Source organism: Carcharodon carcharias, chromosome 25 (genome assembly GCF_017639515.1).
Source record: "Carcharodon carcharias isolate sCarCar2 chromosome 25, sCarCar2.pri, whole genome shotgun sequence".
Classification (NCBI taxonomy): domain Eukaryota; kingdom Metazoa; phylum Chordata; class Chondrichthyes; order Lamniformes; family Lamnidae; genus Carcharodon; species Carcharodon carcharias.
This window is the reverse complement of record NC_054491.1, coordinates 33,233,742-33,257,530: the sequence shown is the minus strand read 5'-3', so window position 1 is coordinate 33,257,530 and position 23,789 is coordinate 33,233,742. Positions and strand designations below refer to the sequence as shown.

Below are 23,789 nucleotides of genomic sequence, written 5' to 3'. Positions count from 1 at the left end.
CACCCCCAGTGCAAATCCTGGTTGTGCCCTCTCAAAGTTCAAAGGCAAAGCAAGGTAGCCAGTTGAAGATAAGGGGGTAAAAGCAAAATATTGCGGATGCTGGAAATCTAGAACAAAAACAAAAATATCTGGAAAAACTCAGCAGGTCTGACAGCATCTATGGAGAGGGGTACAGTTAACGTTTCGAGTCTGAATGACTCTTCATCAGAACTCTGACGACAGTTCTGATGAAGAGTCATTTGGACTCGTAACATTAACTGTATCCCTCTCCACAGATGCTGTCAGGCCTTCTAAGTTTTTCTAGGTATTTTTGCTTTTGTTGAAGACAAGGGGAATTGGGTGAGGGAGGTGGGCATGGTACAAGTGAATATGAGTTGAGGGAATGGGGGAGTTCTTCCTTAACACTTGTATCAGCTTCTCACTATTGTTGAAATGAGATGGCAGGTGGTCAGAGTTTCACCAATGGCTATGTGTTAGCTTGGTTGTGTGATAACAGTTTATTCTCAGAGTCAGAAAATTGTGGGTTCAAGACCCACTCTAGGACTTAAACCTATGATTTAGGCGGACAATCTAGTATCTACTGAGAGAGTACTAAATTGCTGGAGGTGCCCTGGTTCACATGAAGCATTAAGTCGAGACCTATCTGCCTTTTCTATCTTATGGCACTATTTGAAGGGATTTCTCCTGGTGTCCTGGCCGATATACATCCCTCATACACCACCCAAAGATATTAACTGTTCATTCTACTCATTCATTATTGTGGGCTAGAAGCAGGAGTAGGCCATTCAGCCCCTCGAGCCTGCTCAGCCATTCAGCTAGATCATGGTTGACCTTCTCCCTTAACACCATTTTCCTGCACTATCACCATGTCCCTTGATATCTTTAATATCTTGAAACCTATCGATCTCTTTCATGAATATACTCAATAACTGAGCCTCCACAGCCCTCTGTGGTAGAGGACGCCAATGATTCATGCTGAGTGAAGAAATTCCTCCTATCTCATTCCTAAATGGTCTACCACTTACTTTGCGACAGTGTCCCCTGGTTCTAATCTTCCCCCCACCCCTCACCAGGGAAAACATCCTTCCTGCATCTACCCAGTTGAGCCCTGTAAGAATATGGTATGCTTCAATGAGATCACATCTCATTCTTATAAACTCTAGAGAATATAGACCCGCTGTCCTCAATCTCTTCTCATAGGATAATCCTGCCATCCTAGTGATCAGTCTGTTGAACCTTTGTTGCACTCCCTCAATGGAGAGTATATGCTTCCTCAGGTAAAGACACCAAAATTGCACACAGTTCTGTGTAATTCAGGGTGTTGCAATTGGTTGCATTATTTCTACAATAACAAGAATGACTTCATGTGAAAAGTAATTAATTGGCTGTGAAGCACTTTGAGATTCCTGGGGATGATATACGGTGCTATATAAACGCAAGTTCACTCTTCCTTCACTTATAGTGAAGGCACCATCCAGTGTAATACTGAGCTATTTAATTGAGAAAGGTGAAATGCTCAATGTGGTATGCCCAATCTCAACTGGGGTAATCTCAATGGGCTAATAGCTATTGTGCTACAAATGCCTTTGAGTATCCCTGAGCCAGAGAAGAAGGAAAGCCTCAGCTAGGGTTTACACAATAAATGACGCCCTTGTTAGATAGTTCACACATGAGAATGACAACAACTTCAGGTTGGGCTATCATGGCCTATGTAGTTGAGCAATCCTCTAATACTCATTGTCTAGGACAGCCTGTTGGGAATGGTCATTTTGACAGGTATTTGAACATTACCAGCTCCCCTGGTAATGGAACCATAACCTAACATGAATCAGCACTGTCAGGAGACACAGGATTACATAGAATTCACAGCAGTAAAAGCCATTGGGCCCAATTGGTCTAGACAGTTGTTTATGCTCCACATGAGCCTTCTCCTACACCTGCCTTCATCTAACCCTATCAGCTTATCCTTCTATTCCTTTTTCCCCTCATATGCTTATATAATTTCCCCCTCCCTATAGCTATTCTATTTACCTCAACCACTCCATATCCTAACAGTCCTCTGGTGAAAGAAGTTTCTTGATGGATTTATTGGTGACTGCCTTTTATGTATGGTCCCTAGTTTTGGAAATTGGAAACATCATCTCTACATCAGTGGGAGAGGAAACGGTAAAGGCTGCCGGTGGTGGCCATTGTCATTCATCATTCTCTTGAAGAAGCCTCTCACGGTGCAGGGTCTGGGATACCGTCAAATAACGGCAACAAATAACAAACAAGAATCCCCTGAACTTCCTTTCTCAACAATCAGTTTGCTAATCATAAACTAATTTCACAAAGCTGAAATTTAACAAGCAGCATGCTTAGGCTAATTTCAACACAGTCAATAAATGGACCATTGTAATAATAGGTAAATCACTGCTTTTAACCATCTAGTCAATTCACTGACACAGCCAGAAACTCAGTAAGTGCCCCAGTGTCCATGAGTTTCTATTGCACAATTTGGTGAAAGTTTGGCCATACACCCTCAGAACTACCCCCGCTCCAGCCCCCTAGTCCCCAACTTGCACCATTTCTATTTCCCTTCTCAGCCGTCAAAAGCCACCTAAAAACCCATCTTTTCATCCTGAGCTGTTGGCCACTGCTTTTAACTCGTCCACATGGTTCAGAGTCTGTTGGAAAGGTGTTATATGAAATACAAGTAGAAGCACTGTCAGTAAACAGAGGAGCCTGACTCTCAATAAAAAGAAACAGTTCCTACAAATCTGCAACAGTGAGATTTGGCTGTAATTTCATTCAAATTCTTAAGTTCTATTTCTATGGTCTGTACTGTGTCAGTGGATTGCCATGGAAGTAGTAACCTCCCCAAAGGGAGGTCTGGTTTTGTCCTGAGCCACTTTCTGTCTGGATCTAAAACCTCCCCATCCCCACACCACCCTTTGACAAAGGCCTAGCAGTAAGTTCCAAATGAAGCAGGGACATCAAATAAAAGAGGAGAACATTAAACTAAATATGTGGCATTAAGATGTCGTATCAAAACTGGGCAAAGTGACCCTACCTAAGTATGTGAACAAAGCACACATGGACATGGAAAAAGTCAGACCAAGTGATTTTCAGTTTAGCAAAGAACTGGAAAAGCATCAGGCAACCTGGACTTCCCTTTAGGGAAGCCAATCCAAGATCCCTTTTCCACCATCTTCACAGTATTCCCCCTCTAACAGTGATGCTAAAATAAAAAGGTAAATGGGAGTAGTCATGCACTGTAGGTGTAAGGAGCCATTGAACTCAATAATAACCCTAGAGGGTGAAAACTATGTGTAACTACCAATTAGCTCCCATTCATTGCCACTGCCAACTGAACATCTGAATCTAAATGCACCACTTAACCTATTAGTATGACCATTTCAACCAATTTGCCATTGCTGTGGAAGTATTGGTGAGAAAAGGTTGAAGAATCAAGTCCCATTTCTGCCTTCATAGTCTCATGAAATGATGCCCACTCTATTAGTATACAGTGACCAAAAGGATATATTTTTCGATTACGTGCTCCCAGCACGGAGCCTCCCACATGGGGCAGATATTGGGAAAATAGTGGGTTGATGGCCTCTGGTTTTCCAAGAAATTAAATTATTTCCAGATTGGAGGTTCCAGCAAGAAAGACAGTGAACAAGTGGGAAATATGCCCTAAAATGTCCAAGTGCACTGGGACAAAGAAAATCCTAATGAGACTGTGAAGAAGATTTCACAGTTATGCTGCATTTTGAAAAGGGTTTATCAGTTCATAAGTATTGAACACAAATACTTATTCGGACAGGGAGCAGTTAGTCAGACTGAGCAACTTCCAAAGTTCAGACAGTAAACATTGCACTTTATTTTATCCCAGGTTTTTAGGATAGGTCCAAATGAAGCTCCCACTTGCTGTTGTGACATGGAGCAGAGATTCAAAAGGAGAATCATGGGGCACTCTCTTTAAAAAGGACAGCAATAAAACACAACAGCCCCTAACAAAAAGCCCAGTTTACTCATTACTCGACCCAGGCACAGCCCCATGTAAATTTCAATTTGTTTGGCACTGTTTTTTTCACTCTGCCCATGGACCTTTCGCATTCTGCTCCTGCCTGCGTCTGTTGCTATAGTTCTTGCATCAAAGAACACCTAAGACGCTAATCAGTCTTGATCCCAATTCCTTTTCTAATGGAAGGGAGCTTGAATAATACTCCTTTGGTTTCCAAGGGCATTCTTCCTCCCCTCACCACCCCCACCCCCACCCCTTACCTACCCCTTTAGAGCAAGGCATGGGAATTCAGTTGCAAATATCCCTCACTGGAGGCTGTGGAGGACAGCTTTACAATACAGGCAATGGGTGTGAATCTCTGACATTTTTCACACAAAGAGCAAAAAATAAACCAGGCATCTATAAGGAGTTTATGCATCACTGAGAAAGCTTCCTCTCTATTGTATCTTACTTAGAGCCTGGGCAATTGTCACAAGTATGACTCCTCCACCACAGTTTCTTGCAGTGAATGAGCAGAAAGCTCACTGAATTCTACTGGTGGAAGAGCAGCCTGATGGAAGATCAGCTCTGCCTATGCAAAAAGCATCCAAGAAGCTTTCATTTTAAATGGGTTTGAAAATTATGGATTGACTCCGAGAGGAGTGGTTCATCTGTAGAGATAGAAGAACCTGCGTTTTAAAAGGAGGTACAGATCTATCAAGTACCAAGGCCTGAAACATTGGGGTTTAATTTTAACAGAACTCTCTGAGTGGGAAACCTCTAAGTGGGCTCGGGGGAACTGCTGGTTCCATACGCCGCTCAATATTATTTTCCATCCTCTTCAAAGAACAGTTAAAAATCAGGAGGTGTTTAAAGTGAGTGTAGCACCCCATCCCATCAGTTTCTTTACAAATATGTCCAGTTAAAATTGCTCGATTTGTGTCAGAGCCTACACAGTAAGCAGCATTGTGATTGGCTTTGTTGCTTCCATGGTTGAATAGTCTACCAAGAACTTTTCAAACCTGGGGGCAGCAGAGTTAAGCCCAATCCTGTTCTCAGTCACTCTGCGCATCTTCTAATACCAATGTTTCGAAACAGGGTTTCTGAATGACCCACATCCAAAGGTGCTGGGGCATTGTAGTCGCTGTCGCTCTGAATGTGAGATCAGCTAAGTACAGACCAAGGATTGAGCAAGGGGACCTCTTCCAAGTGCTGCTGTGCCACACCAGTCACTACATTTATCAACAAAGCCACCAGCCAGTGCTTCATCAAGGTTTATTGCCCCTTTTGTAAAATCTGTTGGCAATTTTAAACTAAGTCATTGTCTCTTAACTTTTCAAATTAAGTACACCATTACATTGAATGTACATATATTATTCACTGTGAGTGTGCAGTAGCTTCACTATAAGGGGAGTTTCATTCTGTTAAGTTTACAAGGTACGTTTGCATGAAGAAGAGTCTTCAGTCCTACTATCCTCTTGTTAGAACATTCTTCTTAAATAGGTCCAGTGCCCTGGTCTCAGCCACCCTCTTTAGTAACCTGCTCCAGTTGTTGACCACCCTCTGATACTTCCTAACTTCAGCCTTAAAACCTTGAACTTATGCTCTATCTTTGGGCCTTTCTTCACAAGTGAACTTACACCTCAGCCGGAGTTTGTGCAAGTCCCACCATTCAACTGTAATTCATTCAATAGTTCAGGAGGCACAAAGTGTTAAGCCTGTGCCAAGACTGTGTAAAGGTGGAACAATCCCCAGTTAACACTTAACAATGACAACAGATGTTTCCCCTTGTGGGGCATTCTAGAATGATAGGCCATAGTTTTAGGCTAAGGGGTGGTAGATTTAAATCAGAGATGAGGAGGAATTATTTTTCTCAAAGGGTCGTGAATCTGTGGAATTCACTACCTCAGAGTGCAGTGGATGCCGGGACGATGAATAAATTTTTAAGGAGGAGATGGACAGATTTTTAATTAGTAACAGGTTGAAAGGTTATGGGGAGAGGATGGGAAATTGGAGTTGAGGCCGAAATGAGATCAGCCATGATTGTATTGAATGGCGGGGCAGGCTCGAGGGGCTGAATTGCCTACTCCTGCTCCTAGTTCTTATGTTGTAATCACAGCTGTAAAACAAGTTAAGAATGCTGCCAAGAGTTTCATGTAAACATAACTTCCAGTACAAAATAAATATGTAAAGGCTGACTACAGCTGGTATACTCAATCGCTGGCATCTATATCTCACAATTGTTTTTGGATCAACTCATTTATTAATTTGAGCAAGGTTTTGAAGAAGAGGCAAATGGAATCGAAACATTAACTCTATTCCTCTCTCCCCAGATGCTGTCAGACCTGCTGAGTTTTCCAACATTTTCTGTTTTTATTTCAATTATTAATTATTAGGCAAGATTTTGGGAATCATATAACGTGTCCTAGAAGTATATTGTTGAAATTAAATTCACTCAGAATTAAGTAGCATTTTACAGCACAGAAAAAGGCCTTTTGCAGACAAGCTTCGTCCCACCTTATTTCACCCTATCAGCACATTCTTGTATTCCTTTCTCCCTCATGTACTTAACTAGCTTCCTCTTTACTGTATCTATGCTACTCGCCTCAACTTCTCCATGTGATAACGAGTGCCACATTCTCACCACTCCCTGAGTAAAGAAATGTCTCCTTATTAGATTTTTCAGGTTATGGCATAACCAGTTCATAACATCCACCGGCTGGATGGATTTCAGGCGGCATTCATTGGCAAGTGGTTTCATTAAGTCCAGTATGGATTAGGTACAGAGTAAAGGTCCCTGGACATTCTCCCTACTGCCACTTCCAGTCAGATCTGGTACAAGCAAGAAGCATGGTAAAGTTCCCTCTATACTAAGCCTTACATTTTCCCTTAACCCCAGCCCCAGGGGAGAGGTGCTACTATACCTGTGTGATATTTTCATTCCCCACACTCGGTATCCAAGTGGCCTGAGTTATATTGACAACTTGGTGTCACCTTGTGCAAATTGTAGACAGAGACTGGGTTGTGACTGTCCATAGTCATTTGCTTAGAATTCTGACAGCTGACAAAAGGGAAGTCTTTCATTGAATCAAAAGGTCTACATTCGAATACAGGTCTCAGAGTCCAGCATCCTGACCAACTCTGTCACTAATGTGGAGGCCTTTTATTTTCATCCAGTTATTTAACCTCATGGGAGGGGGGATTGATGAAATCGTCACATCCAGCCTGGTAGTCACTTTATCAGGATGTACAAAACAGCTTGACATTCCATATAGGTAGCCAGACTCGGTCAGTAGCTTTCAAAAGCATATTGCATAAATACTACCAAAGGACAAATTTGCATTGCTATGGGGAAAGGGACTAATTGGATAGCTCTTTCAAAGAGCCAGCATGGGCATGATGGGCTGAACAGTCTCTCTCTGTGCTGTTATCATTGTATGCCAGGGCACAAGCAGAAGGTTGAGTTAGTCCGGCCTGATTGTGATCCAATGGAGTCAGAGGTTCACTTTGACTCTCGGCTGCCACATTTGACTCGAGATCTTTTGAGGTGTTTTCCCAGTAGATCTGCTCAACAAGTAGGAGCCATGCCAGGCTCCGGAAGCAGCCGACTAGGTGGCTGCACTGAAAACTGTGCTCGCTCTACTCTTTCAGCACTCTGCAGATTGAGAGCCAGCTCAAGCTCACATCAGGAAAGGGGCCGTCTCCAGCTTTGAGCTGACATCCGATTAAGAGAAGCAAATCCAGGCTGTACTGACCCTGGCAAGGCACACAGCAGCTGCCAGGAGCAAATGCCAAGAATCAGCTAGTTGAATTGTGGAAGGAATTAAAATGCTCCCCCCACCACCCCCCACCCCCACCAACCTTCCCCTTCCAGCTTTCCTATCCAAACATTTCAATAATTGACACTATCACTTTCTGTGACAACCACTTTGCCTTAAAATATTTCCTCACACATTCTGGAGTTCTGCTGGGTCACTCTGTCCTTTGTATGGCTGCCACAGAGCATCAATCATTCCCCAGGCACTGACTGGTGATTTTTTTTTTGGCATTTTGGATATTGATCGCTCGTATTTTGCTAACTGGCAAACAGCATAACAAAGTACAATTGACAAACTAGATGGTCAGGCAGGGCATACAAGGCCAGATGGGGCAATAAAGATGGGCATCCATCAGCAGTCTCGGAGGGGGAGAAATGGGTGGGAGGGCTGCTGGACAGATCTGTAAAAAAAACACTGCACCTTGTCAACCAGACCCAATTATTTCATTTCCAATTAATTGGAGGAGTTTAGTGCAGCTCTGATGGGAATGGGTAATGACTGAGATCTTGCCAAAACCAACCTGCAACCGACTATCACCAGATTGTTGCCTGTTGGAATCAAGTAAAGGAAGGTGAACCCTATTATCAACATCCCATGATGTTGCACACAAAACAAGCTCAAAAGTATAGAAGCTGTGTCCAGTAGTATTAAGCCTGAGAGCAAGAGGCTGGAAGTGTGTGTGCGTGTGTATAAAACTTAAACTTAAGATGTGTTCTGACTAAAAACCTTATAACGATTGCAGAACTTGTGTCAAAGAGTACCATAACCAAGGGGTTAAGAGGGAAAGTGGGTAAATACCAGAATGCTGTAACCAGCATCCCTACAATTCTACTGCATTAGGAGGTATTTTACACCAAACCCACCAAGATTCTCTGGCAAGACAATGTGATTTCAGTAAGACATTAACAAGGATCCCACACACATAACTGTCCTCATGTAGATTTTTTTTTCCCCCTGGGAGCCTGGCTAATATTTATGCCTCAATCAACATCACAAAAACAGATTATCTGGTTATTACCACCTTGCTGTTTGTGGGAGCTTGCTGTGTACAAATCGGCTGCCCTGTTTCCTACATCTTAAAAGTGACTACGCTTCAGAAAGCACTTCATTAGCTGTAAAAGGTTCTGGGTCATCTTGAGGACGTGGAAGGCGCTATATAAATGCAAATCTTTCCTTCTTTCTTTATTAATTCTTTTTTTTTGATGAAAATGGGCTGACTTTTAGAGATTGTCATTTCAGCAGAAACGTGAAGTCCCCAAGGAGGCGGGAAAGTGAGAGCAGCAATAGATCGGGAGCTCAGCCCAGGCGAGAATGGGAGAAACGACTAACACAACAGTCAGGTTTTACAGTCAAACTCCAATGTTACTGTAAAGTTGTTGGCGTGTTTTGGCAGCCGGTTCTCAGGTCCTCTCTCTCTTGCTTCCTGGCAATGGGCGAATTCCAAAATGTTCTGTGGAGGATTTGACTTTGGGGAGGGTCCTGGGTGTCGCAGAATGAACCTGGGTGGGATGTGTGGAACAGACAGCCTTGCAGTGAGGGTCTGGTGTGTAACAGAGAGCTTGATAATGACAGTGGGTGTGCCAGAGGGAGGATTATTACCAAGGGTCCGTTAATGAGTGGGAGGTGTGTAAGAGAGGGAGATTACAACTGAGCGCCTGATGATGATAGTGAGGTGTAACATAGAGTGTTATTACCAAGGGGCTGATAATGAAGGCGAGGTGTGTAAGACAGTGTTATAACAGAGTTTAATAATGATGCTGAGGTTGTTCTAAAGAATGTGAAAACTGACTGACAATGAGGGTGGTACCCAATCAACTCTAGTTCTGCAAGGGTTAAATTTGTAATCCTGTCTTTGGTGAAATAATTAGAATGCCCGTTCCTGTGTTGAACATTTTAATTGAAGTGTTAATGGCTGCCTGCTGAATTCACAGCAAGCAATGTTCTGCGCTATTATCGTTCTATTCACTAAGCCCCTGGACAAATAAGGAAAAAACACTAGAACATGTAAACAAGGAAATAGGCCAAAGGGGCAAAAAATAATCTGCACCCACTAATTAACCAACACGGGCACTTCAAAACAAAACGCTCCTAAGCGTTTTATTCAAAGGTCGAGGCAGGGCAGGCAGTTGGGAGGATTAACCCTGAACTAACGTGCGGTGAATTTGTGGATTTATGTCCTAGGTTGATTTGATCTGAAAATGCGAGTTGTCACAATCTGAATTCCTATCGTAGCCGCTCCAGTTCGAACTCCCGATGGGGAGACGCGATTGGATCTCTTGTTTTGCAAGTGCACCGCTTTTATAGAGGAAAAAAAGGCCAGAATTTGCATATCTCCAAATTACTGAGCAGACACTTCCAAAAGCAGGCTGAACGGGTGGTCAGCTAATATGGGGAGGGGGGGAATCAAATCCAGGGTCACCCCTGGGGTCTGCATCATCTAAAAAAAAAATGCTTACAGAACTGTCCGAATAGACACGGGTTGTATTCCCGTCCCCCCCGCCCCCGTCCCCGCCGGTATTGACACACATAGAAAAAACAACTGAGGAGAGAAAATGCTACATGGCGAGTCATCTCACAAAGGGAGTGAAAAAGTTAAATAAAACACAATTCACTTGGTCAGCCAGAGGTAATTGCAGCACTCAAGTTTAGAATTTTAACCAAAATCACAAATAAATTCGCCATTTCTCAAGACTCCACTCTTTCTTCGGGTCTCAAATTTCCTCCAGATGACAGCTCCTTTGTGACTCCTGTGTGGACTGGACATTGCATTATTTGAAAGCACACACGGTGACACACACTTCTCAGTTTGGGTTTCGTGTCTGCCCAGCTCCACCACGTGTTTGTGCTCCCAGACCCGCCTCACTCTCAATATTGATGCCCCATCCGCTCGCTCTGTGTAAAATATCATAAAGCCGCCTAACATCACCCACTCTGATGGGATCCGACAGCAACTCAGCCGCACCAAAAAATATAGGACCACTTCTTTTTACGGCGAGTTAACACAACATATTGAAATCCCTCCTCTGATTGCTAGCTGTTCTTCGGCAACACATTTTATTAAACTTTTGGCATCTAATTAAGATCAGGCATTTTAAGCTATCGATTTTTTTAATACATTTGGCCAAATGCTTCATGTCGGAGTGACGGGTCGATTTCCCTGTGTTACCTCTTGCAATGTGTGTGTACTCCGTTCCAATCCCTGGTACAGTCTCAGCTCCCCCTTTGCAGCGATAAGCCTCAGCAGGTCAGGCGGGGTAGCAGCGAGTTTTAAAGGGTACCGGGGTGGGGTGGTAATTATTGGGCAGATTTACGCAGGGTATATTCCTTTACTCTTTGCCCGGATTTTTGCTTAACTTGTCTTTAGCGTAAAATATGAAGTGCGATTCCCTTTGTTTATGTGTGTGTGTGTGAGAGAGATGTATGTGTGGGGAGCGGGGAGAAGAGATGTGTGTGTGTCTGTGGTGGGGGGGGGGGGGGCGTTGGGGGGGGGAGAAGAGATGTGTGTGTGGGGGGGGAGAAGAGATGTGTGTGTGGGGGGGAAGAAGAGATGCGTGTGTGTGGGGGGAGAAGAGATGTGTGTGTGGGGGGAGAAGATATGTGTGTATGTGGGGGGAGATGTGTGTGTGGGGGGGATGTGTGTGTGGGGGGAGAAGATATGTGTGTATGTGGGGGGAGATGTGTGTGTGTGGGGGAGAGGAGATGTGTGGAGTGGAAGAGATGTGTCGGGGGGAAGAGATGTGTGTGCGGGGGGGAGAGTTGTGTGGGGAGGAAGAGATGTGTGTGGGGGGGACAGATGTGTGTATGGGGGAGAGAGGAGAGGAGTATGTGTGTGTGAGGAGAGATGAGTGTGTGAGAGAGAGATGTGTGTGTGTAAGTGAGAGAGAGATGCGTGTGTGAGTGAGAGAGAGATGTGTGTGGGGGAGAGAGGAGAGATTTGTGTGGTTAAATTTGCCAGAAACCCTCTCCACACACACTGTTTTTGTAGAAGCAAAGTTTATTCTAGAGCCCTGGCAGCTGCCTTTCAAGCAGCCCCAGTAAACCGCACACATCTGTATTACACATTGACCAACTTTTTGATGTTGCCTCTGATTGAATCAAATATTCCATCCTTTCTCTACCCCCAACCTCGCCCTGTGAACGCTGAACCTATAGAAAAGTAATCAAAGCTCCTTTCCTGTAATGAATTCCATTATTGCTCGTCCAGTTCGGTCCTGTAGGAATTCATATTTGCAAGGCCTCTAGATTTATTTTTACAGCCCCGGTTTTATATGTCAGTAACCGGTTTAGGAGAATTTGAAAGTGATAAATCGGCACAAAGGTGAATTAGTTTCACTGCTTGCCCCAGCTTTGCCTCTAGTCTGAATCCAACATTTACAAACAATAACTCATTATTGTAAATTTGCTTGTCTCTTACCCGCAGTCCAGCCGATAATGAGCAGCAGGAGAAAGTGCAGTGTCCCGGGCACACTCGGCATCGCGGATCTCCTCAAAACGCCCGTCCCAGATCGTTACAATACAAAAAAGTATAACAATTTCCTGGTAAGAATCCTCCTCTCTGGATCCAACCCAACAGGAGGAGCGAGAAAAGAAGTGGCGCATCCAGGATCCGAACTCCCGGTTACTCGGTCAAATTCACTCAAACTCCGGCTGAGACTGACGACAGGCGTTCAGCAACCTTCCCCAGTGTCATCCCCACATATCCCCGTGAACGCAAGAAGCGATTGCTGTGTCTCCGATCTCCCTGTCTCTCTCTCTCTTCTCAATGTATCCAGGCCGCTCTCATTCACTCCTTCACTCACTTATTCATTCATTCATTCATTCGTTCGTTCGTTCGTTGCCCCCCACCCCCTCCCTCTCTCTCCCTCTCCCTCTCCCACCACCTCTCGGCAGCACAGAGTTGCCTCCTGTTAACTTGTTCTAACTTCCCAGCTGATTCCGTCACGCACTCCAGCCCGCCTCCCTCCACCGCCCAGAGCTCGGCACATTCTGTCCCTCACTCTTGGGACTCACTCCTTCTTTGCAACCCCACCCCTCACTCCGTCCCCATCCCCTCTGGGATCAGGTTGATCAAGTAATCTGGGAAAGATCCCTGCGGATAAAGAGGCAGGGAACGCTTCGCCCGGCTCCCCTCTTGACTACAGCCAGTGTGAGGATGTTTAGGATGGTCCCAGTAAAATCGACGGTTATGCCACAAATGTCAGGGTAAAGTCACTGGGGTACAAGTGAAGACACAACAGGATTCTGCCACGAGTTGGGTCGCCAGGTGCCCAATGTGATACTGAGCTCTTCAGCCCAGAGAGTTCACAGGTTCTAGGTTCACAAGTCGAGTTAGCTGATTTAAACCAAGGTAAAGCAGTCAGTATTCCTGCTCCTGGGCATGATCCAGGCGGCCCCTGCCGGAATCTATCTGTAGGTGGCAGTCTGTATGGACAGGGCAGTTGGAGAAGCACCACAATTCAGAGTCCAATAGCGACTCCCACTCACTGTCTCGGTTACACCTGCCCGATTGCGCTTGATGAGATACCTGAACGTGACGGTAACCAGAGAATAACCCCCTCAGCGTCAGACAGCACCATCTGCAGGAGGAGGGAAAGCGCAGCCAGAGAAAGAGCTAAAAAAAATATGTGACCGTTCTCGGCCAATATCAGATATAATCGGAGATTGGAATATGCTCTCTAACTGCAAATCTGTTAGGAACTAAGGTATCACTTACGGATTGTCAAAACTTGAAACTGTTCTGGTGAAAGGAAGATAAGTCCAGAAAATGTGATACTGCACTCATTGATATAACACTGAGAATGTGACACTGCTCTTATTGATATAACACAGAATGTGATTACTGCTCTCATTGATATAACACTGAGAATCTGATACTGCTCTCGTTGATATAACACTGAGAATGTGACACTGTTCTCAGTGATATAACACTTAGAATGTGATACTGCTCTCATTGATATAACACTGAGAATGTGACACTGATCTCAGTGATATAACACTTAGAATGTGACACTGCTCTCATTGATATAACACTGAGAATGTGACACTGCTCTCATTGATATAACACTGAGAATGTGACACTGTTCTCAGTGATATAACACTTAGAATGTGACACTGATCTCAGTGATATAACACTTAAAATGTGACACTGCTCTCATTGATATAACACTGAGAATGTGACACTGATCTCAGTGATATAACACTTAGAATGTGATACTGCTCTCATTGATATAACACTGAGAATGTGACACTGATCTCAGTGATATAACACTTAGAATGTGATATTGCTCTCATTGATATAACACTGAGAATGTGATACTGCTCTCAGTGATATAACACTGAGAATGTGACACTGCTCACATTGATATAACACTGAGAATGTGACACTGCTCTCAGTGATACAACACTTAGAATGTGATATTGCTCTCATTGATATAACACTGAGAATGTGACACTGCTCTCAGTGATATAACACTGAGAATGTGATACTGCTCTCAGTGATATAACACTGAGAATGTGACACTGCTCTCAGTGATATAACACTGAGAATGTGATACTGCTCTCAGTGATATAACACTGTCACAGAGTCTGACAAGGTGTTGACCAAAACTTGCTTCCACAGCCATATTTCCTTCCTTAGTGACTGCCTCTGTCTACAATGCACCCCACGAGAATTCCAACAAAAGATTCTTCCCTCATGTTTTGAATCCACGCAGGATTACATGTATCTTTGGGGCATGCAACATCCCTCGCACTGCTATTCTCACTGTATCCTGAGATGCACTCTCAGTGCCATGCGCCGCCATATGTACATATTTGATCTCTCTGTCCATCAGCACTGACTCAACCTATCTCAAATCTGTCTTGTCTCAAGTTCCATTTCATTCTTTGACTCATCCGACGCCTTAACAATAAACTTTTTCTCTATCTTTGAGGCATTAGGGAACGCAAGCTTCAATAACTTATTAATACCAACGCCTATCTGGGACCCTCCATCCTTTCCAGTCTCCCTGACCCCACCCCTTCTTCTAATTCCAACCCTTGTCATGTATTTACCATACCCTCTGACCTTCCCATCTCTGATGCTGAATGTTCTGTACTCCACAAAGGACTCAGTTTTATACTCTTACGCCCTCAACACAATGAATTTCGGGCTCAGCATGATGCTGAACTCTTCTTCCGCTGCCTTTGTCTCCGTGCTCACTTCTTTGGGCAGGAGTTCAATGGCTCCTTTCACCCACCTCCAGTGTTCTGCCTCTACCTGGACCCCTCCCTCTGGCTTGTTACCTGCTCTTTATCTTTTCATGACATTGGCTGTCTTAATTGCTCTGCTCCTCTCACTCACTCTAACCTATGTCCTTCTAAACTTGTTGCACTCAGTTCTCTCCTCTTCATTATGGACGTCCAGTCCCTCCAACTCCATCCCTCACCAGGATAGTCTGAGGGCTCTCCGCTTACTCCCCATCCACCACCACTGTCCATAGTCACACCTTTTATTTAGATAAAGTGGGACAAATAAAGGGAGAAATTCTTCAATGAGAGAACAATCTCATCCAGGCAGAGGAGAGTCTTTTTTGGGGTATGTAGCTCCCTCACACAAGTCTTTTTTCAATACATCCATGACCCTATCGGTGTCGCTTCATGCTCCCATCTGGACCTAGAAAAATTTATCGATTTTGCTTCCAATTTCTACCCTTTTCTCACCTTCATATGGTCCATCTCCGACACTTCCCTTCCCTTCCTTGAACCTCTCTGTCTCCATTTCTGATGATAGACTGTCCACCAATATTCATTACAAGCCCATTGACTCCCACAGCTATCTCGACTATAGCTCCTCACACCCTGCTTCCTGGAAGGACTTCATCCCATTCTCCCAGTTTCTCTGCCTCCGTCAGACCTGTTCAGATGATGCCACCTTTCAAAACAGCGCTTCTGATATGTCTTCCTTTTCCTTTAACTGATAGATCCCGCACGCCCCCCCCCCCCACCACTCCCACCCCCCACCCACTGTGGCTGAAGGGTCCTCAACCATGTCCAACCCATGTCCTGCATCTCTGCCCTCACCCCTTCCTCTCCCTCCCAGAACCATGACAGGGTCCCCCTTGTCCTTACATTTCACCCCACCAGCCTCCACATTCAAAGGATCATCCTCTGCCATTTCTGCCAACTGCAGCATGATGCCACCACTAAACACATCTTACCCTGCCCACCCTCCCACCCCCACTGTCAGCATTCTGTAGGAACCATTCTCTCCGGGACACCATGGTCGACTCCTCCATCACCCCCAACTCCTCGTCCCCTTCCCATGGCACCTTCCCATGCAATCACAGAAGGTGCAACACCTGCCCCTTCACCTCCTCCCCCCTCACCACCCAAGAGCCCAAACACTCCTTTCAGATGAAGCAGTGCAAGCGAAACCTAAGCTTTCCTGTTGCTTGTCACTTCAACTCACCATCTTGCTCTCATGCCTACATCTCCATCCTTGGCCTGCTGCAATGTTCCAGTGAAGCCCAATGCAAACTTGAGGAACAGAACCTCATCTTCTGATTAGGCACATGAGTTCACCAACTTCATACCAAGTACTCTCTCCTCCATCTTTACTACTTTTCATAGAGCACTGACCTTTGTTCTGTTATTAACGCATTTTGCAACCTTACCTTTATCCTGCTAGCAGCACCTTCTTTAATTTTTAACACCACCATTAACACACCCTTTATACTGTGTCAATGGAATCTTTGTCAAATTTCTCCTGAGTTCTCACCTATCCCTGACCTATTTTGTTCTACCTGCTCCACCTCTTCTTAAACAATATAGAATCTATCACATTTCTTCAGCTCAAAAGAAGACTCATATGGACTTGAAATGTTAACTCTGTTTCCTTCTCCACAGCTACTGCCAGACTGCTGAGTTTTTCCAGCATTTTCTGTTTTTATCACAGAATATGATACGACTCTCAATGATATAACACTGAGAATGTGATACTGCTCTCCGATATAACACTGAAAATGTGATACTGCTGTCAGTGATATAACACTGAAAATGTGATACTGCTGTCAGTGATATAACACTGTCACAGACTGTGAATTGTGATACTGCTCTCACTGATTTAACATTCTCACGGAATATGATGCATCTTTCAGTGACATAACTTTGTCACAGATTGTGATACTGCTCTCAGTGATATAACACTGTTACAGAATGTGAATCTGCTCTCAGTGTTATAATACAGTCACAGAATTTGATAGCACACTTGGTAATTTATCAGTGTCACATAATGTGACACAGCACTCAGATATAATACTGTCACAGCAGCTGTCATCTTATTTAAGGGAAAAATCCTGTCAATTCAGATATGTTATAAAGAAATGCACCTTTATACTTTCCATACACCTACAGGAGGTAATAAGAAAGATGAGAAAACATTTTGTCGAGGAGGTAGGTTGTAAGGAGGGATGGCCTTCCTTCTCCACCCACAATCCACCATCCCCCCCACCTGACCTCCCCCTAACTTTCCACCTCTGCTCACAGGGTGTGGCCTGTTAAACCCAACTGTTATTCACTCAATGTCAAGTTGCTCAATATAAAAAGTTATTCTCTGAGCGATGGTAACCGACACAATTTCTTGGTAATTTAGCATTCTGTCTTCATTAGCTTCTGCCCCTCTCCCACACAGTGCACAATAATATTGCTCAATAAAAGATGCAGAATATTACAATAGTGTAAAAATTAAAACATAACTACTTACTATGTAATTCTCGTTCTTCTTTCGCTCTGCATGAGTGCCCATTGATGCCAAGAGGAACAATAGGATTGAATAATGTCTTTTTAAAAGCTTACAAAAGAGGGTTATGAAATGAAATAATTTTCTTTATTCATTCATGGGATGTGAGCATCACTGTCTAGGCCAGCATTTACTGCCCATCCCTAATTGCCCTTGTTCAGAGGGCATTTTTAAGAGTCAACCACATTGCTGGGGGTCTGGAGTCACATGTAGGCAGATTTCCTTCCCTAAACGACATTAAAGGACCAGATGGGTTTTTACGACAATCGACAATGGTGTCCTGGTCATCATTAGACTTTTAATTCCAGATATTTGTTGAATTCAAATTCCACCATCTGCCATGGTGGGATTCGAACATGAGATTACCAGTCCAGTGATAATATCACTACACTACTGCCTCTTCTAACTTTGAATGAGATGTTATAAAATATCATTAAATATTACATGATGATTAAAGTTTATTTTGATATAATTAAGGAATTAGTCTAATATGGTGGCTTGATTAAGATTGTGAAATTAGAAGCAATTATAGTTGAATTATGAGCAGTTTTTTGTCATGGATTCCAGCCCGTTATTAACCATCTTCGTACTGTCCAAGCTTGCTCAAGGTCCTTACAAACATTCTATTCAAGCTATCATTACTAATTCAATTTCCATGCTGCAGTACATGCTGTACAGAGGAGGTCAAAGTGGATATATAAATATACATTGAACAGCCCAACCCCCAGGATCTTCTATCCACAAGGAGGGAGGTATCAGGGCATCGGTCATTGACCTTTTCATCATCTCGTCAAGATGTTTTCACACTACTTTTTAAGTTTACCAGCTTTAACCAGTAATGAAGGACTCATAATACAGAAACTTATAGGGGCTGAGCGTTGGCTCAGTTGGTAGCATCCTTACCACTGAGTCAGAAGCTTTGTTTTCAGACTTCACTCCAGAGACTTGTGCAAACAATCTAGGCTGGCACCAGGGAGTACAGAGTCATTTGGGGTGCTGGCTTTTAGATGTGATTTTAATCCAAGGCTCCATTTGCTCTTTCTTGTAGGTATTAAAGGTCTCATGGTGCTTTTTGTTATTCTTTCATGGAATGTGGATGGAATTTGTTGCCCATTCCTAATTGCCCTTGAACTCAGTGGCTTGCTAAGCCATTTGAAAGGGCAGTTAAGAATCAACCACATTGCTGTGGGTCTGGATCACATGTAGGCCAGACCGGGTAAGGACGGCAGATTTCCTTCCTCACTAAAGGACATGAGTGAGCCAGATGGGTTTTTATAACAAAACGTGATAATTTCATGGTTACCATTACTGAGACTAGCTTTCAATTCTAACTGTTGTGGTGGGATTTGAACTGTGTTCCCAGAGAATTAGCTCCTGGATTATTAGTATTAGTACATTATCACTATGCCACCATCGTCCCAAAGGAGAAGAGCTAGAGAGTTTTATAACCAGGTGTGTTGGCCAATATTTATCTCTCGATCTAGATTCTCATCATTTATTTAACTGTTGTTTGTGGGACCTTATTGTGTACAAATTGGCTGTTGTGTTTCCTTCACCATATCAGTGACTACACTTCAAGTACAAGATAAAAATCCCACAGATTTTCAAGTGCACTTTGGCTGTGAAAGATAGCATATAAATGCAAGTCTTTTTTTTATATATCTGATAATTTACAGGTTTCTAGCATAAGTAAACCACTTGCTTGGCTATATCCAAAAGCAGTGGAGTTGAAGCCTCCCATGAGCCTTCCAGTACCACTGTTTGAAGAGTCATTTTATATTTCTCTTCAATATTTTTAATGCAGAAACGGAGGTGAGGAGTTGATGGGGTGGGGTGGAAGGTTGAGGAGAAGGTGGGCAAGGGAGGGCATTAGGCATCGTGTAGCACTTCAGTTTTGTTTGATCACTTTGCCTTCCACCTCTTAATTGTGCTGTAACATAGTCCCCTTAACAAGGACCATCCTCCAAATCCTCATTCTATGTGTGGCTGTAGTAATTGAAGGTATAGCCTTTCTTACTGCCTGTCAGGGGTTACGTGATTGTCCTTGGAGGCTCCGATCAATGAGCCCTAAGGAAGGATAATCTGGGAGGGGGAGTACTTTCTTGTTGAGGACCTGATTCAGCAAGTAGTGTCTGAAAAGCTCTCTATGAGAAAGTTAACTGTTTCAAGTAGAAACTTGTCCGGTACGTCAGGTCATTACATTTGACCATAGACAATGGACATCAGCAGGCCATTGAAACACACTGCAGACACTAAGATTAACTTGCGTTTATACAGCACCTTTTACATATAAAAAAAAATTCCAAAGACACATCACAGATGCTGGTGGTAAAACAAGGAGAGAATGGAAAAGTTGACCAAATTCTCGATTATGAAGATGGATCTTAACAAAAGATGGGTGGAAGGGAATTCTAAAGAGTAGGATCTAAGCAGCTGAATCCACCACAAACCTTTCAACAGGAATTAGAAATCCTAGGCTATGCTTTCCACTCCCTAGCCCCAGCCTAATTGTAGCATTCTTATTGCCTCCTTGACTGATCAAAGTTCCTGCATAGAGTAGGAATTGAACCCGTGTGGCCCAGGCCCCCAGTGGCTAGTACAGTTCCTGACAGAGCTACTATGGAAGACTGTTTCAATCAGACAATGGCTTCCTGGTGTGCAGCTCAATCTATCTGGCACTCTTTATTGAACTTTGCCACAAGTGAGCACTGCTATAGGGAATAACTGTTCTGTTTGTCTCACTCCTCGTTAAGTTTTATTTTAGTGAGTTTTGCTAATTTTCTACTCCCTGCTCCTGCATGCACTACACCATGGCTCCACCGGACTCAATTTGCCATGTTTCCTGGAGTGATCTCTGATTCTGGGTGCGATCATGAGGACATCACAAGGAAGTCTGAGCCCGTCCTTATCTGATACTCATGTGTGTACAATTTCCAATAAGAGTCAATACATGTCAGCAAACATAGGCCTGGAAAGGCAAGAGAATTCACCAGGACTCATGCTGAGTAACAGTCTCATGAGTACCACTGACAATACTGAGGGATTGTCTACTACAGAGTCACACTGTGTGTGGTTTAAAGATACAAACTGCAGCATTAAAATAGAATGGAATTAAATGTCAAATGTTACGCATGAAATGTCAAATGTCACACATTTGAAGTGAGGCTCGTTTTAATTTGTAAAGGGAAGTTATTTTAATGTTTCTCTTATAAATGAACAAAGTCATCATCTTCTAAAATAAATTGCTATGGCTCAGTGGTAGCATGTTCTCCTCTGGTTTAAAAGATTGTAGATTCAAGCCTCACTCCAGAGACGTGAGCACATAATCCTGATGCTCCAGTGGTGTACTGAGGGAGTGCTGCACTATCAGAGGTGCTGTTGTTCAGATGCAATGTTAAAAACAAAAGTCCTACCTGCCATCTCAGGTGGGCATAAAAGATCCTATATCACCATTTGCAAGAGCAGGGGAGATCTCTACAGTGCCCTGACCAATACATATCCCTCAACAACCATCACTACAATAGATTATCTGATCATTATCTCACTGCTCTTTATGTAGCCTTGCTGTCCACAAATTGGATACCATGTTTCTCAGACTGCAACAGTGAGTCCACTTCAAAAAGTACTTCATTGGCTGTATGGTGCTATGAGATGTCTTGAGCTCATGAAATGTTCCAAACACATGCCTGTAAATTCTCACGCTCAATAAAAGTGAACTTTCTGTTTAACACACGAGGCCAGCACTTTGATTCACCTTTGAATTTGGGTTGGATTATCACCGGAGGAAATTACAGCCTAAAAAGAAGTGATCCTCAGAGAGGGTATTCATTCAAACAGTTGAGATCAGGTAAGAATATACATACTCTGTATCTGTGCCTTAACGTGTCAAAATATCTGAAAATACTTCACACAATAAATTATTTATGTCACTCTGTCAGGGGAAGAAACTGTCATGCTCATTGTTTCTGATGAAATTATAGTGGGTATCACAGGGAAATCAGATTATCAGCAGTGGGAGGCAAAGCAGAACAATTGCATTTGACATATTGAGGATGTTTTCGATCAGAAGTATCTGCAAGAGATTTTATTTTTGGGTCTCCCACTGTGTAAGCACTCAGCAGGCTCTTTCAGCCAAAGGATGAAAACAGGCCTTAAAAGGGGAATGTGCTAATAAGACTAGGACCTCTGGATATAGCACACGATGATGCCTAGCTGCATGTATCTATGCCCTGACAAAACACCAGTCCAATTCAGCAGGGCATTCATTGTTTATTTTGGCTCGGATTTTGCAGTTGTAATGACAGCAAAACTGTCAGCCGTTATGGCCATCACTCTGTGGAACTGACAGCAACTTCTGGCATCCAAACATGCACAGTGAACCCTGGAAAGCTGGTAGGTGTTGTCATTGATTCCCCATCTCTCCACAGAGTGCACTGTTGAAGTGTTTGCAGATGGGCATCAGTTTAAAATCACTAAATTGATGTGAACTTACACATTTACACTATTGTCCTTGCTTTAAAAATCATTGAAAAAATTATGCCTTAGTGAAAGAGGTGTAGCTGTGATTTTAATAGTATGCTAAGCCATAATTATGGTTGAACAACCTCTCTGGCCCTGAAACAAATTTTATACTTGCAGAATGCCAGATTTCTCATTGTCATAACAAAACTTCCATGTTTTTTAAAAAATAATTTTAAAAATCAAGTTTGTTTATGGTATTTCAGCTTCTACCATAATCCCATTTCTATGTCTGAAACTTTATTTTGCTTTCTGAGTTTGTGTTTCGAGTTCCACAATCCCATCTACCCCCGATAACCTTTGATTCCCTTGCCTAACAAGTATCTACCTCCGTCTTAAAAATATTCAATGGCCCTGTCTCCACCACCTACTGAGGCACAGAGTTCCAAAGTTGCACAGCTCTCCGAGAGAAAAAAAATTCTCCTCATCTCTGTCCAAATTAAAACAGTGCCCCCTTGTTCTTGATGCACTCACAAGAAGAAATATCTTTTCCACATTTCATTTATTCAATCATAGAAAGTGGGCTTCTCTGGCTGGGCCAGCATTTATTGCCCACCCCTAGTTGCCCTTGAGAAGTTGGTGGTGAGCTGCCTTCTTGAACCGCTGCAGTCCATGTAGTGTAGGTACACCCACAGTGCAGTTAGGAGGGAGTTCCAGGATTTTGGCCCAGTGGCAGTAAAGGAATGGTGATATATTTCCAAGTCAGGCTTGTGATTGACTTAGAGGGGAACTTCCAGGTGGTGGTGTTTCCATCTATCTGCTGCCCTAGTCTTTTTAGATGGTAGTGGTTTGGAAGGTTCTGTTGAAGGAACCTTGGTGAATGTCTGCAGTGCATCTTGTAGATGGTACACACTGCTGCCACTGTGCATCAGTGGTGGAGGAAGTGAATGTTTGTGAATGTGGTGCCAATCAAGCGGGCTGCTTTGTCTTGGATGGTGCCAAGCTTCTTGAGTGTTGTTGGTACTGCACTCATCCAGGTAAATGGAGAGTATTCCATCACACTCCTGACCTGTGCCTTGTAGATTATGGACAGGCCTTGGGGAGTCAGGAGGTGAGTTACTTATTGCAGGATTCCTAGCCTCTGGCCTTCTCTTCTAGCCACAGATTTATATGGCTAGTCCGGTTCAGTTTCTGGTCAATGATAACCCCCAGGATACTGATAGTGGGGGGTTCAGCAGTGATAACATCATTGAACGTCAAGGGGCAATAGCTGAATTCTCTCTTGTTGGAGATGGTTATTGCCTGACACTTGTGTGGCACAAACGTTACTTGCCACTTGTCAGCCCAAGCCTGGATATTGTCCAAGTCTTGCTGCATTTGGACATAGCCTGCTTCAGGACCTGAGTAGTTGCGAATGGTGCTGAATATTGTGCAATCATCAGTGAACTTGCCCTTATGATGGAAGGAAGGTCATTGATGAAGCAGCTGAAGATGGTTGGACCAAGGACACTACCCTGGGGAACTACTGCAGTGATATCCTGGAGTTGAGATGATTGACCTCCAACAACCACAACCATCTTCCTTTGTGCTAGGCATGACTCCAACCAGTGATTTCCCCGATTCCTGTTGACTCCAGTTTTGCTAGGGCTCCTTGATGCCACACTCTGTCAAATGTGGCCTTGATGTCAAGTGCAGTCACTCTCACCTTACCTCTGGAGTTCAGCTCTTTTGTTCAGGGCTGTAATGA

At 43.6% G+C, this 23,789-nt stretch overlaps 1 protein-coding gene across 4 annotated transcripts in view; it reads right to left on the bottom strand.

Moving 5' to 3' along the window:
- robo3 (roundabout, axon guidance receptor, homolog 3 (Drosophila)) overlaps window positions 1–12,565 on the bottom strand; it is a 309,406-nt gene extending 296,841 nt beyond the window's left edge. For all 4 annotated transcript variants that reach the window (XM_041174412.1, XM_041174414.1, XM_041174415.1 and 1 more), the window contains exon 1: window positions 12,221–12,565. In XM_041174412.1, the coding sequence (XP_041030346.1) occupies window positions 12,221–12,281 (61 nt within the window). In that variant the 5' untranslated portion in view covers window positions 12,282–12,565. The remainder of the gene's footprint in view (window positions 1–12,220) is intronic.
- Window positions 12,566–23,789: the final 11,224 nt, after the last annotated feature.